The sequence below is a fragment of the Bos grunniens genome, chromosome 11, assembly GCF_055505025.1.
Source record: "Bos grunniens cultivar Pamir isolate PY7600 chromosome 11, Bosgru_T2T1.0, whole genome shotgun sequence".
Classification (NCBI taxonomy): domain Eukaryota; kingdom Metazoa; phylum Chordata; class Mammalia; order Artiodactyla; family Bovidae; genus Bos; species Bos grunniens.
The window spans coordinates 95,516,787-95,532,147 of NC_141175.1; the positions used below are offsets into that span (position 1 = coordinate 95,516,787).

Here is a 15,361-nt window from a genome sequence, read left to right on the forward strand (position 1 = left end):
TTAATTCCAAAGAAGGGCAATGTCAAAGAATGTTCAAACTGCCCCACAATTACATTTATTTTATATGGTAGCAAGGTAATGCTCAAAATCCTTCAAGTGAGGCTTCAACAGTACATGAACTAAGAACTTTCAGATGTCCAAGCAGGATTTAGAAAAGGCAGAGGAACCAGAGATCAAACTGCTAACATCAGATGGATCACAGAAAAATCAAGCTAACCGCAGAAACACATCTACTTCTGCTTCATTGGCTACGCTAAAATCTTTGACTGTGTGGATCAGAACAAACTATAGAAAATTCTTCAAGAGATGGGAATACCAGATCACTTTACCTGCCTCCTGAGAAACCTGTATGCAGGTCAAGAAGCAACAGTTAGAACTGGACACGGAACAATGGGCTGGTTCCAAATTGAGAAAGGAGTACATCAAGGCTGTATATTGTCACCCTGTTTATTTAACTTATATGCAGAGTACATCATGTGAAACACTGGGCTGGATGAAGCTCAAGCTGGAATCAAGATTGTCGAGAGAAGTAACAATAGCCTCAGGTGTGCAGATGACACCACCCTAATGCCAGAAAGTGAAGAGGAACTAAAGAGCCTCTTGATGAAGGTAAAGAGAAGAGTGAAAAAGCTGGCTTAAAACTCAACATTCAGAAAACAAAGATCATGGCATCCAGTCCCATCACTTCATGGCAAATAGATGGGGAAACAGTGGAAACAGTGACAGACTATATTTTCTTGGGCTCCAAAATCACTGCAGATGGGGACTGCAGCCATAAAATTAAAAGACACTTGCTCCTTGTAAAAAAAGCTATTACAAACCTAGACAGCGTATTCAAAAGCAGAGACATCATTTTGCCAACAAAAGTCCATATACTCAAAGCTGTGGTTCTTCCAATAGTCATGTACCAATGTGAGTGGTGGACCATAAAGAAGGCTGAGCGTGAAACAATTGATGCCTTCGAACTGTGGTGCTGGAGAAGGCTCTTGAGATACCCTTGGACAGTAAAGCAATCAAACCAGGCAATCCTAAAGGAAATCAATCCTGAATAGTCACTGGATGGACGATGCTGAAGCTGAAGCTCCAATACATTGGCCACCTGACACAAAGCACTCACTCACTGGAAAAGACCCTGATTCTGGGAAAGATTGAGGGTAGGAAGTGAAGGGGTTGATAGAGGACGAGATGGTAGGATGGCATCACCAACTCAATGGACATGAGTTTGAGCAAACTTCAGGAGATAGTGAAGCCCAGGGAAGCCTGGCGTGCTACAGTCCATGGGGTTGCAAAGAGTCGGACATGACTGGGTGACTCAACAACAACCTACCTTTATAGGATTACAGTGAGGATAAAATGAGACAATACATATCTAGTACTTAGAAGAATGCCTGAAACATAGCAATCAAGAAATGTTAGTTGCTACTTTCTTAGTGCAAGTCATGGCCACCAAAAGTGGTCCCCGAATGACAATTTGGGGCTGGGGGGAATCACAAGTGGAAAATAATTAAAAGATATAGAAGAAAAATGAAAAAGGGAGAAAAATAAAAGTGGTTATCCTACCATGTTAGACGGAGGCTGGAGCACCAAACGAGCCTGTTTTCGCCTTTGTTTTCGGTAGTAGTTCTCAAATGTTTCCCGGGCCCCCTGCAAAACAAATGAAAGGAAATAGGTTGACACAATTGGGCCAACCACTCTAGTATTTCGTGGGAAAAGAGAAGCTCCCAGGTCAGAAGCTAAGGCAGTCCCACATTTCTCACAATCTGTCATTTTAACAATAATAACCATTGAAAAAACAAAAATAATTATTAGAACTTACTGAACCTAACTTACAAATCCCAGTAGAAATGGACACAAGATTATTCAGAGGAAACTGTCGGAACTCAACCTCCAAAAACACCAAAGTTGGTTTTTGAACTAATTATCACAAATTTACAAGAAAAAAACAAACCAACATTCTTGTAGGTTATAATAACAGTTGAGAAAATGATCCTTAAAAAAAAAAAATCACAGAACATCCCAGAAGAAAATTCCAGAATAAAATCTAGCCTCAAATAAATTATGAGCAAGAGGCCAAAAGAAGGCAAGAAAAAGGCAGAAATTGAGAATAATGTCAGTCTTCTCAGACAGAGTATTATCTAGCACAGGATTAACACCAAAAAGGAAGAAACAAAGCCCTGTAACTTTTCATTCAGGGTTTTTGGGCTTAAACTGAAAGGTACTCTAGAAAACAAGAGCTGATTTATATGCTCTATAACTGGGGTTGAATAGTGTCCTCTCGAAATTAATGTCCTTCCCTGGACCTCACAGCATGACCATTTAGAAATAGTCTTTACAGGTATAATTCGTTAAATTAAGATGTAGCCATACTATAACAGGGTGATCCTTAATCTAGCATAACTGGTGTCTTCATAAGAAGAGGAGAATGCTATATGAGGACAGCACAGGGAGAATTCAACCTGGAGCCACAAGCAGAGATGGGATTGATACATCTCAACACCAAGGACTCCTGGCCACCACAGAGGCTGCAGAGAGGCAAGGATTCTACCCAGAATCTCAGAGGAAGGACAGCCTCCTAACATCCTGATTTTGGATTTCTACTCTCCAAAACAGTGACAGAAGAAATTTCTCTTATTTTAAGCCCCCGAGTTGTGGTACTTGATTATAAAAATCCTAGAAACTGATATGAACTCAAAACTTTTAAAACATGATGCTCCTCTTTTATTAAACTCTACTCACAACCCAAGACTTTTCTAAATAAACAAAAGTAGAAAGGGAGAGACAGCATTGTACAGCGGTTAACAGTATTGAATTTAGAACCAGATGAATTTATTCCAATCATGGCCTAGCCCTTACTAACTGTGTAACTCATGTGCTCTGTCAGTCAGTTGTGTCTGACTCTTTCCAACCACATGGACTGTAGCTCGCCAGGCTTCTCTGTCATGGGATTATCCCAGCAAGAATACCGGAGTGGGTTGCCATTTCCTCCTACAGTATAACTCATACGACTAGCTATATAATTTCCCTTTCATTAATTTAACTTCCACTGTTTAACTCTTTACCTTTCACTAGTAAACATGCTATGGCTCACTTATTTGTAGAGATGCCAACCTCCTATGTTTGTTATAAAGATTATGAAGCATTATAAAGCTTTTAGAATACTGTCTAGATAAATAATAACCACTATGCAAATACTTATTTAAAACATAAGATGAAATCAGTGATGAAAGTGAAAGCCCCACCCATGTGAAGATAAGGTTTACTGTGAAAGTGTTGATCATTTCAGTCATGTCTGACTCTTTGAGACTCTATGGACCATTGCCTGCCAGGCTCCTCTGTCCAGGCAAGAATACTGAAGTGGGTAGCCATTCCCTTCTCCAGGGGATCCTCCCAACCCAGGGATTGAACACAGGTCCCCTGCACAGAAGGAAGATTTTCCATGTACTATCTACCTTCAGTTTTTTTCACCTTCCCAAAAGTCTGAAGAATCTTACTCAACATGACTTCTTTGTTATCCTTAAACTAGAAAAGCTATTTAAGGTACTAAATCATGCACACTTGATAGTGTAGCTCAGTGGTTGGCAAATGCTTTCTGTAATGAGTAGAATAGTAAATAGTCTTTGTTGAGCCATGCAGTCTTTGATGCAACTACTCAACACTGCTGCTGTTGTATAAGAGCAGTCATAAACAATATATAAATGAGTATGGCTCTGTTCCAATAAAACCTTATTTGTAGAAACTGAAATTAGAATTTTAAACCATTTTCACCTGTCATAAAATATTAGTCCTCGAGGGATAAAAAATTATTTTTCACCCATCATTTGAAAATGTAAAAGTTCACAAGGTCATACAAAAACAGGCAATATGATGGACTTAACACAAGAGTCATGGTTTGACAACTCTTGGTGTAGCTTAAAATCAAATATTTTAACACAGTAAGGTTTTGACAACTATATACATCTGAATTTTTCTGTCTAAAAAATGAAAACAAACCTTAAGACAGCTATTTCAAGACTTTCTTAGTCCATAAGCTAGTGAGGTAGCAAATAATTATATTTAAGAAATAAGAAGTGGAAACTGTCTGTTGGTTTGTTAAAGTTATTCCCTACTTGTCACCACTTTCCAGCATAGTGGTATTATTAAAGGTCAATTACCTTTTGTACACAGTGAAGGACATTTCATTTTAAGGTTAACAGCCATAAAAGGCCCTTTATTATGTGAGTGTGACATTACACTTTCAACATACTTTTGAGCCAAGATACACTTAGTTGAGAATTTAGGGAAAGCCTTGTTAATTAGGACACAGCATACTAACCGGGACTGACCGAGACTTCCCGGGTGGCCTAGTGGTAAAGAATCCATCTTCAACGCAGGAGCTGTAGGAGACACGGGTTCAATCCCTAAGTCAGGAAGATCCCCTGGAGGAGGAAATGGCAATCCACTCCACTATTCTTATCTGGAGAACCCCACGGGCAGAGGAGCCTGGAGGGCTACAGTCCATAAGATAGCAAAGAGGCGGACACGACTAAAGTGACTTAGCAGTAGCATACTAATTTAATTATTTGTCATAAATGACAGAAAATAAACAAGATGAAATTCTATATAAAAACCAAATCATGAACTTCTACTTAATTCTAAACTATATATATTTTGTTTTTTAATAAAATTAAAACATAAGAAAAGACCAATTTATCTAATAGGTCTGGCTTCTCCATTTACAAAATTGAGTTAGATTTTCCTTAGTGAATGTTCAAGAAATTCACCTCTGATTTTTCTATTTCTTTTGCCAATTTTGTCAACTCAATGCTTATAGGAAGAAATTGAGAAATAGATGTCTGCCCAATACAGCTGAGTAATTGAGGAAGTGCCTGCCTATTCACAAATAGGTCAATAGACAATGCTCTATAGAGTTCTGCCACTTCGGCCTCAAGCTCCTTTAACCACTCAAATGAAAAAAAGCAAAACACAAACCAAAAAAGTCACCTGAACAGCTAATAAAGGTATAAACAAAAAGATACAAAACAACAGGAAGGCAAGGCAAAAGTTGTTTTCATTTTCATTTTATGTCTTTAGAATGACAGTGCTCCGAAGACTATACGATAATTAATTAATACATACAATGGCACAGAAAAATCAGTTACAAAGTATATAAAGTGCTTACCATGTGAAAGACACTAAGAATCTCCTCAGTGAATTTATAGTCTACAGTGGAAGACTAGAAATTAAATAAGCAATTATATTAAAATAAACAATAAAATCCTATGGATTGGAGTGGAATGTATAACTGAGTGTGTGTGTGTGCGTGTGTGTGTGTGTGTGTATGCATGCACATGAATGGGGGAGGGATAAATGTTAGAGAAAGATTCTCAGGAAAAAAATAACATTTATACCCATAATTGAAGAATGACTCAGAAGAATAAGCCAGGTAAACAGAAAGGGGGGAAAACTGTTCCTTGTAGAGACAGAGAGATTCAATGAAAAAAGATATCACACACTCCATGAACTGAAAGAAGTTCTTCACAATTGGAACTTCAGCGTGTAAGGGAGAGGTATGATAGGAGACAAGGCCAGGGGACTTTGTGAATCATGATAAGATATTTGGACTTCAACTCTAGTTTTAAACACCTGGAAGCTGTAATGTAGTAAGCACTATGAAGGAAGGGGAAATTAGCTACAAAAGGATTAGACTCTGACATATACTTAAGGAGGCACAAGCCAATTGGATATATGTGGTAAAGGATATGAAGGAAAGAAAACTGACATGAGATTTCTAACCTAGGTAACTAGTTTGGCTGGTGGTGTCATTTAATAAGAGAGGAATCAGGAGGAAATGCAGTCAATTATTATTCATGGATTCCTAATTTGCAAATTTGTCTGCCTGCTAAAATTTATGGGTAGTCTCAAAATCAAAACCCATGGCACTTTCATAGTCATCCACAGACATACACAGAGTGGTAAAAATTTTGAGTTGCCTGATATACATGTTCCTATATGTTTATATATCCAGATCTGAAGAAAACAAAAACAGTAATTCAAAAAGATATATGCATCCCATTGTTCACAGCAGCACTATCTGCAACTGCCAACATATGGAAGCAACCTAAATGTCCATCAACAGATGAGTGGATAAAGAAGATATGGCAAATATATACAATTGGATATTACTCAGTCATAAAAAAGAATGAAATTCTGCCATTTGCGACAACATGAATGGACCTAGAGAGTATTATGGTTAGTGAAGTAAGTTAGACAAAGGAAGATAAATACTGCATGTTATCACTTACATGTGAAATATAAAAAAAATAAACAATTGAATATTACAAAACACAAGAAGACTAGCAGATATTGAGAATGAACAAATTGTTACCAATAGGTAAAGGCAAGGAAAGAGGGACAAGACATGTGTGGGGATTAAGTGGTACAAACCACTACGCACATATAAAATAACCATGCTATGAGGATATACTGTACAGCACAGGGAACATAGCCAATATTTTACAGCAATTTTAAATGCACTATAATCTATAAAAATGTTTAATCACTATGTTATATACACGAAACTAATATGTTGATAATATTATAAATCAACCTTTAATTTTTAAAAACCTCATTCATAATCCCCATCTCCTAGAGACAGCTACTGCTTACTACTTCATGTGTGTGTGTGCTTAGTTGCTCAGTTGTGTCTGACTCTTTGCGACCCCATGGACTGCAGCCCACCAGGCTCCTCTGTCCATGGAATTCTCATGGCAAGAACACTGAAGTGGGTAGCCATTCCCTTCTCAAGGGGATCTCCCAGACCCCGGGACTGAACCCAGGTCTCCCGCATTACAGGCAGATTCTTTACCGTCTGAGGTACCAGGGAGCTATTCTAAACAGATATTTTACCTACACGCATATGTGCATATAACACATTTATAAATAGGATCATATATCATAGTATACATATTCTTTTCACTGACTTTTCCAGGCAAAAATCTTTTCCAGAACATCATAATCCAGTATGATCCACTTTTACTGCACAACACTGTTCCAACTGCCTTTCTTCAAACACATGCTACAGACTGCCATACAAATGCCGGAACAAACATGAGTTATGAATAAATGTTTAAAAATAAAAACACAAGTGATGATTTTGAATTTCCCACATGTCTAGACTTGTCTGAATATAAACATTAAAAAAAAAAAAAAAACACAGTATTGCCACTCAGTGGGGGCAAATGAGTAAGGCCTTTTGTTTTTGTATATAAATAAAAGTGATAAAATTCATTGCTAACAAAGCTCAAAGTCAAATTATAGTTGCTATAGTAGGTCACACCAGGAATCAAATAAGTCAGGATCATGTGATCCTTGCTCTTAGTGGGAAAAGAGAAGGCCAGATGAAGGACCTTTCCTGAATTTCTTTCCTTCATAAAAGGTAACAATGTATCCTATATGCAGAAACACCCTGAACATTTCATACAATTACTGATCCCCAGGTCTCTAAATGTTAGTGGAAACATGTCCAGTTTCATAGGAAAAAAAGCTTATGCTGGGACAATACTTCCTCATAGGGGCAATATGTCTACACAACAGAAAGAGGAAAAGACCTTCTATTTTCTTTATTAAATATTTACTATGCCATGATTTGGTTAAACAGCTCTTCATCTAGTGCCTCTTCCATGGTAGAGACTGATATGAGGTTCACTGCAAAGTAGACAGAATCCTTCCCATCCATCACAACAAAACACAGTGAACCCTTGGACTGAGAAACAACTATGGACAAGCACGCAGAGAACGAGAGAGAGAAACGGAAGAAGGGAATCACATGCAGGGTTCTTCCGGCTTTGCCTACAGGAAGCAATATTTCCATTTGGTCTTGAGCAAAGCCTATAATTTCATTGCCCTGACTGCAGCTGGAGAACACCCTTTTAACTGTCCCAGCATCCAAGTGAAGACAGGTTTATTCAGAGTGTTTAAAAAAAAAAAAAAAAAAAACACCTGAAAGGGCTATTTTAATTTGCTTCCATGTGAAAAGGGGAGCACATATCACAGGGCACCGTAATGACATTCAGCGGGATATTACACTTCACCATATGGCTAATTTGAACAGCAGGCCGAAAGCAGGATTTTCTTTCATTAGAAGTGACTTAAAGATCAGACTACAGAAACATATGTAAAGAACAAACCCAAGATGTCCCCTATTTCTTAAATCTAGAAACATTCATTTGATCGTTTGATTCTCAGATGTGAAAGCCCATTCACAGTTCTCATGGCAAGATCATTCAAGAGTTGTGAAGGTAGTACTGTGTCACTGCTCCACTTACCTACATTATGGCTTTGAAAAATGTCTAAAATTCAAGAACCACACTGTTCACAACATAGATGTGGAAAGGATAATTGCTCTGGTAAATAATTAACCATGAAAAAAACAAAAAACCATTACTTTCTAAATGCCCCGATTCTTGCTATTACTCACTTAGCCTACAGAGTAAACCTACATAAACTTCTGACCCTGTTTGAAGAGCAACGGTAATCTGATGTTCTAACAGAATCCTGTTTATTTTTAAGATGCCCCTTATAACTTATGTTTGTCTTGGCATTTCCTCTTTCTCCCATACCCCAAGTCTGAGCCATAGAAAAGAACATCCCCTCCGGGAATGACAGAAGTCTACAGAATTTTAAAAAAGAAAGAAATCTAATGTCTAATGATTATGGATAGTTGGGTCTGTGCTTTTGAAGAAAGTAAACATTATGATTAACAATCTTGGGCTTTGTAATTAGCTTCCCCTCTTCCATGAGAGAGTGTTAATTTATTAAATATTTTAACAAAGAGTCTTTTATTATTAGATTCAGTTTGGCTGCCTCCTTTCATAGCATTACCAATTACAACCAATAAAGCTTTAATTGATGACTACTTTTTATAACCTTTGACCCAAGATGATAAACAGTTGTACCTTAGAAGCGAAAGGGTAAACCTCAAAGGGAACAGTGTCTTAATCATGCTTAGCAAACCAAACTGCTTAAAATTACAACCTACCTACCTGGATAGAACAGAAACCCAGACTTCCTCTATGATTAAGGTAATTGATCAGGAAAAGACTTGGATTTCACTTTTAAGGTTAAGTGTCCCATTTTGTTATAAAAAACATAAGTTGAATAATCTGTATATAACTGTGTACAATTACATGCACAAATAATGTGCTAATTGTATACTATAATACAATTTAATCAATTTGTAGAAAATTAGCAAGAGAATTCTTTTTTTCCCTTTTTTTTTTTTCCAGTTTTACTGAGAAATAATTGACTTACATCTCTGTGTAAGTTTAAGACATCCAGTATGGTGATTTGATTATGATGGTTAGAAGCCTCTTCTAACTCACAACTGTCAATCTTTTCAACTGCTGAAGTGCTTCAAAATTTAAAACTTTAAAATTTCCCAATCTCTTAATCTTTTTTCATGTTGCCAAAATGAATAGGGCTTTGAACAATTACTAAAGAGCACACAGAAAAAGGTACCATCTAAAAATGTAAATAAAAATTATATCATCACGTCACAGTTGTTATACACAATCACTTCATGGAGATGAAAGGCAATGAGATATTATTAATAGTTCTCACTATTAACAATAAGTAAATAGAAACTGCTGGCTTAACAGAAGGTGCAATACAAGATTTTATACAAGAAGAACTAGGCATATAGCTTTCAAGTGACTTCTCAAGTACATTAGAGGAAGTCAACACCAGGAAAAGCAAAAAATCTGAGGCTCAGTCTAAGAAGTTTATAAACTAAACGAGTTATACACATTATTTTTATGATATATAAATGTATGTAATGGCTGTTTTATTAAAGACACATGGCTTCTCCCTGCCTTTCAAAATCAAACTTGCCAAACCACCTCCCAAAACAGCCCTTTATATAGTTAAGTGACAACTGGAGGAATTTTGTATACATAAATCTATGCCTTTTCCCCCCCGTTAACAGAAACTGTACAGAAACAGACAAATTTAGAATATAAGAATAAAAAAAAATCTGTCACACTGAACTTCAGATATTCAGAAAAACAAGCAGAATATCTAAAAACAAAAAAAGATAAATATATTCAGCTGATGTTTGCTTAAAAATATAAGAATATAGATTAAGAGAAAAAAGGAAACTAAAAGTTAAACTTTGCTTCAATACTAATTTTTAATTAAACTTTTTATTATGAGAGGCCTGTAGATTTACATGCAATTATAAAAAAATTAATAGAGAGCGATTCCATGTGCCGTTAAGCAGGTTTTCCAAAGGTGAACATCTGAGAAAACTACAGTTCACTATCACAACTGGGCCACTGACAGTGATACAATCAGTCAAGGATGCACAATTCCAGAACTACAAGGATGTCACAAGTGTCCTTTTTATAGCCATACCCACTTCCCTCCATCCCTACCTTCTACTGAGCTTTTGGTCAGCACTAATGTTCTCTCCAGTCCAGCGTTTCTCAGCAGAGACATTACTTTGCCAACAAAGGTCCACCTAGTCAAGGCTATGGTTTTTCCTGTGGTCATGTATGGATGTGAGAGTTGGACTGTGAAGAAGGCTGAGCACCGAAGAATTGATGCTTTTGAACTGTGGTGTTGGAGAAGACTCTTGAGAGTCCCTTGGACTGCAAGGAGATCCAACCAGTCCATTCTGAAGGAGACCAGCCCTGGGATTTCTTTGGAAGGAATGATGCTAAAGCTGAAACTCCAGTACTTTGGCCACCTCACGTGAAGAGTTGACTCATTGGAAAAGACTCTGATGCTGGGAGGGATTGGAGGCAGGAGGAGAAGGGGACAACAGAGGATGAGATGGCTGGATGGCATCACCAACTCAATGGACGTGAGTGAACTCCGGGAGTTGGTGATGGACAGGGAGGCCTGGCGTGCTGCGATTCACGGGGTCGCAAAGAGTCGGACACGACTGAGCGACTGATCTGATCTGATCTGAATGTTCTCTCCATTCCTATAATTTTTGTCATTTAAGACTTATGTAAATGGAATTTTACAGTGTGCAGCCTTTTGAGATTGGCTTATTTCACTCAGCATAAATCTCTGAAGATTCATCTAGGTTGCTGCAAATATCAGTAGTTCTTTCCTTTGTATTGCCGAGTAATATGTCATGATGCTATCGTATAAATGGACCATAGTTTAACTATTCATCTCCTTCAAGATTATAGGGTTGTTTCCCGTTTGGTGCTATTATGAACAAAGCTGCTATAAAGTACCTGAAGTAAAATACCTGAAATAAGCTTTCTTTTCTCTGGGATAAGTAAACATGAGTGCAATTGCTGGGTTACATGATAGTTTCATGCTGAGTTTTTTAAACTGCCAAACTGTTTTCTAGGGTGACCTGCACCATATATGTGCCCATCAGCAATCGTAATGGTATTTCATGTAGTCATTATTGTAAAGGAATGTAATGATGGCTCATGGTGGCTTTAATTCTTTTTAATAACTAATGATGCTGAACAAAAGATGTTACCAAGTGCTTAGTTTCCATCTGTCCATATGCACTGGTAAACAGTTTATTGTGTTTTTTGTCCATACCATAACTGGATTGTTTACTTTTTTATGGTTGAGTTTGGAAAAGCCTTTATATACATTCTAGATACTAGTCCTTTTTGGATACGCCATTTGCTAACATTTTCTCCCACTCTGTAACTTGGCTTTTCACCCTGTTAACAGGGTCTTTTAATTTTGATGAGGTTCAATTTATCAATTATTTTCTTTTTGTGATAAGTGTTTTTGGAGTAAAGTCCAAGGACTCTGTCTACCTCTAGAGTCTGAGGGTCTTCTTTTTGTTGTTGTTGTTGTTTTTGTTTTTTTTGTTTTTATTAATTTAATTTAATTTTTAAACTTTATATAATTGTATTAGTTTTGCCAAATATCAAAATGAATCCACCACAGGTATACATGTGTTCCCCATCCTGAACCCTCCTCCCTCCTCCCTCCCCATACCATCCCTCTGGGTCGTCCCAGTGCACTAGCCCCAAGCATCCAGTATCGTGCATCAAACCTGGACTGGCATCTCGTTTCTTACATGATATTTTACATGTTTCAATGTCATTCTCCCAAATCTTCCCACCCTCTCCCTCTCCCACAGAGTCCATAAGACTGTTCTATACATCAGTGTCTCTTTTGCTGTCTCGTACACCGGGTTATTGTTACCATCTTTCTAAATTCCATATATATGCGTTAGTATACTGTATTTATGTTTTTCCTTCTGGCTTACTTCATTCTGTATAATAGGCTCCAGTTTCATCCACCTCATTAGAACTGATTCAAATGTATTCTTTTTAATGGCTGAGTAATACTCCATTGTGTATATGTACCACAGCTTTCTTATCCATTCATCCGCTGATGGACATCTAGGTTGCTTCCATGTCCTGGCTATTATAAACAGTGCTGCAATGAACATTGGGGTACATGTGTCTCTTTCCCTTCTGGTTTCCTCAGTGTGTATGCCCAGCAGTGGGATTGCTGGATCATAAGGCAGTTCTATTTCCAGTTTTTTAAGGAATCTCCACACTGTTCTCCATAGTGGCTGTACTAGTTTGCATTCCCACCAACAGTGTAAGAGGGTTCCCTTTTCTCCACAACTTCTCCAGCATTTATTATTTGTAGACTTTTGGATCGCAGCCATTCTGACTGGTGTGAAATGGTACCTCATAGTGGTTTTGATTTGCATTTCTCTGATAATGAGTGATGCTGAGCATCTTTTCATGTGTTTGTTAGCCATCTGTATGTCTTCTTTGGAGAAATGTCTATTTAGTTCTTTGGCCCATTTTTTGATTGGGTTGTTTATTTTTCTGGAGTTGAGCTGTAGGAGTTGGCTTGTATATTTTTGAGATTAGTTGTTTGTCAGTTGCTTCATTTGCTATTATTTTCTCCCATTCTGAAGGCTGTCTTTTCACCTTGCTAATAGTTTCCTTTGATGTGCAGAAGCTTTTAAGGTTAATTAGGTCCCATTTGTTTATTTTTGATTTTATTTCCACTATTCTGGGAGGTGGGTCATAGAGGATCCTGCTGTGATGTATGTCAGAGAGTGTTTTGCCTATGTTCTCCTCTAGGAGTTTTATAGTTTCTGGTCTTACGTTTAGATCTTTAATCCATTTTGAGTTTATTTTTGTGTATGGTGTTAGAAAGTGGTCTAGTTTCATTCTTTTACAAGTGGTTGACCAGATTTCCCAGCACCACTTGTTAAAGAGATTGTCTTTAATCCATTGTATATTCTTGCCTCCTTTGTCAAAGATAAGGTGTCCATATGTGCGTGGATTTATCTCTGGGCTTTCTATTTTGTTCCATTGATCTATATTTCTGTCTTTGTGCCAGTACCATACTGTCTTGATCTCAAAAGTTGTCTAGTTTTGCATTTTACGTTTAAATCATAACACATTTTGAGTCACTTTTTGTACAAAATGTGAGAAGTAACTGCAGGTTCACTGTTTTGCTGTGTGAATGTGCAACTATTCTAGCACCATTTGTTGAACTGCTTCTGCAACTCCGTCCCATGTTTTTATCTTTCTAAATTTTCTGGTCTGTCCCACTGGTCTGTGTAGCCCTTTGTCAATTCCATACATCTTTCTTTTTTAAAAAAAAGCTTTTTATTGAGCTATGTCTTATATATAACATCATTTGGTTTCAGATTAGATAGTACACATTGTGAAATGATCACCACAATAAGTCTAGTTACCATCCATCACCACACAAGCTTAATTTTTAGGATTTATTCTCATGGCAACTTTCAAGTATTCTCTACAATATAACTGACTATGGTCTATATGCTGTACATTACACCCCCAGGATTTTTTGTCATTACTGAAAGTTTGTACCTCTTAACCATCTTCACCTAATTAAAGCTTTTGAACAGCAAAGGAAACCATAAGCAAAATGAAAAGACAACTTACAGAATGGAAGAAAATATTGTAAATGATGTGATCAATAAGGGCTTAATTTCCAAAATATACAAATAGCTCATGCAGCTTAATATCAACCCCCCCCCAAAAAAAATTGGCAGAAGATCTAAATAGACATTTCTCCAAAGAAGACATGCAATGGGCACATGAAAGGATTCCCAACATCACTATTAGAGATGTGCAAATTAAAACTATGAAGTATCACTTCACACCAGTCAGTATGGCTACCATCAAAAACTCTAAACATAATATCCTGGAAAGGGTGCGCAGAAAAAGGAACCCTCCTGCATTGTTAGTGGAAATGTAAATTTGTGCAGCCACTATTGAGAACAATCTGGAGGTTTCTTAAAACATTAAAAATAGAGCTACCATATAATCCAGCAATTTCACTCCTGGGCATATATCCAGAGAAATTCTAATTCAAAAAGATATATGCACTCCGACGTTCAAGTTGGCACTATTTACAATAGTTAAGACAGAGAAACAACTTCCATGTCCAACAGAGGAATGAAAAAAGAAGATGTGCTATATACACATGTGAATATATACACATACACACACATAATGGAATATTGCTCATCCACAAAAAAGAATGAAATAATGCCATTTGTGGCAACATGGATGGATCTGGAGATTATCATACTAATTGAAGTCAGTCAGAGAAAGACAAATACTGCATGATACCATTTATATGCAGTCTTAAAAAATGATAGAAATGAACATACTTAAAAAACTGAAATAAACTCACAGACATAGAAAAAAAACTGAGTTACCAAAGCAGAAGAGGAGGTAGACTGGGCGTGTAGAACTAACAGACACATGGTGCTACAGATAAAACAAGCAACAAGGACAACTGTGCAGCGTGTGTGCTAAGCCGCTTCAGTCGTGTCCGACTCCACGTGACCCTCTGGACTGTAGCTACCAGGCTCCTCTGTCCATGTCCTGGATTCTCCAAGCAAGAATTCTGGAGTGGGTTACCATTTCCTACTCCAGGGGATCTTCTCAACCCAGGGATCAAACCCGTGTCTCTTATGTCTCCTGCATTGGCAGGTGGGTTCTTTACCACTAGCACCACCTGGGAATCCCACTGTATAGCATAGAGAACTATACTTAATATCTTGTAATAATCTATAATGGAAAATAATCTAAAAAGGAAAGGATATATGTGTGTACACATATGTATGTACATGTATGTGTCACTTTTCTATATACCTGAAACTGTTGCAACTTTGTAAATCAAATATATTTCAATAAAAAAAACAATGTGAGAATAAAAAAAAGAACAATTTTTGTTTAAAAAAGTCCAAAATCAATAGTGATTTTAAAAATACTAATAAAATTCACCAATGTACCATTTGTTTTCCTGTTACAAAGTTAGCAAAAGAAAAAAGACAATACTCTGTATCATTGAAAATATGGCAAAACCACAACCCTAAATTCTTTTC

General features: G+C 37.1%; 1 protein-coding gene across 4 annotated transcripts in view; it reads right to left on the minus strand.

Annotated features, from left to right (window-relative positions):
- The window catches only part of EXOC6B (exocyst complex component 6B), a 730,532-nt gene that overhangs the window by 340,284 nt on the left and 374,887 nt on the right, over positions 1 to 15,361 (minus strand). For all 4 annotated transcript variants that reach the window (XM_086327590.1, XM_086327589.1, XM_086327591.1 and 1 more), the window contains one exon: positions 1,561 to 1,644. In XM_086327590.1, the coding sequence (XP_086183716.1) occupies positions 1,561 to 1,644 (84 nt within the window). The remainder of the gene's footprint in view (positions 1 to 1,560; positions 1,645 to 15,361) is intronic.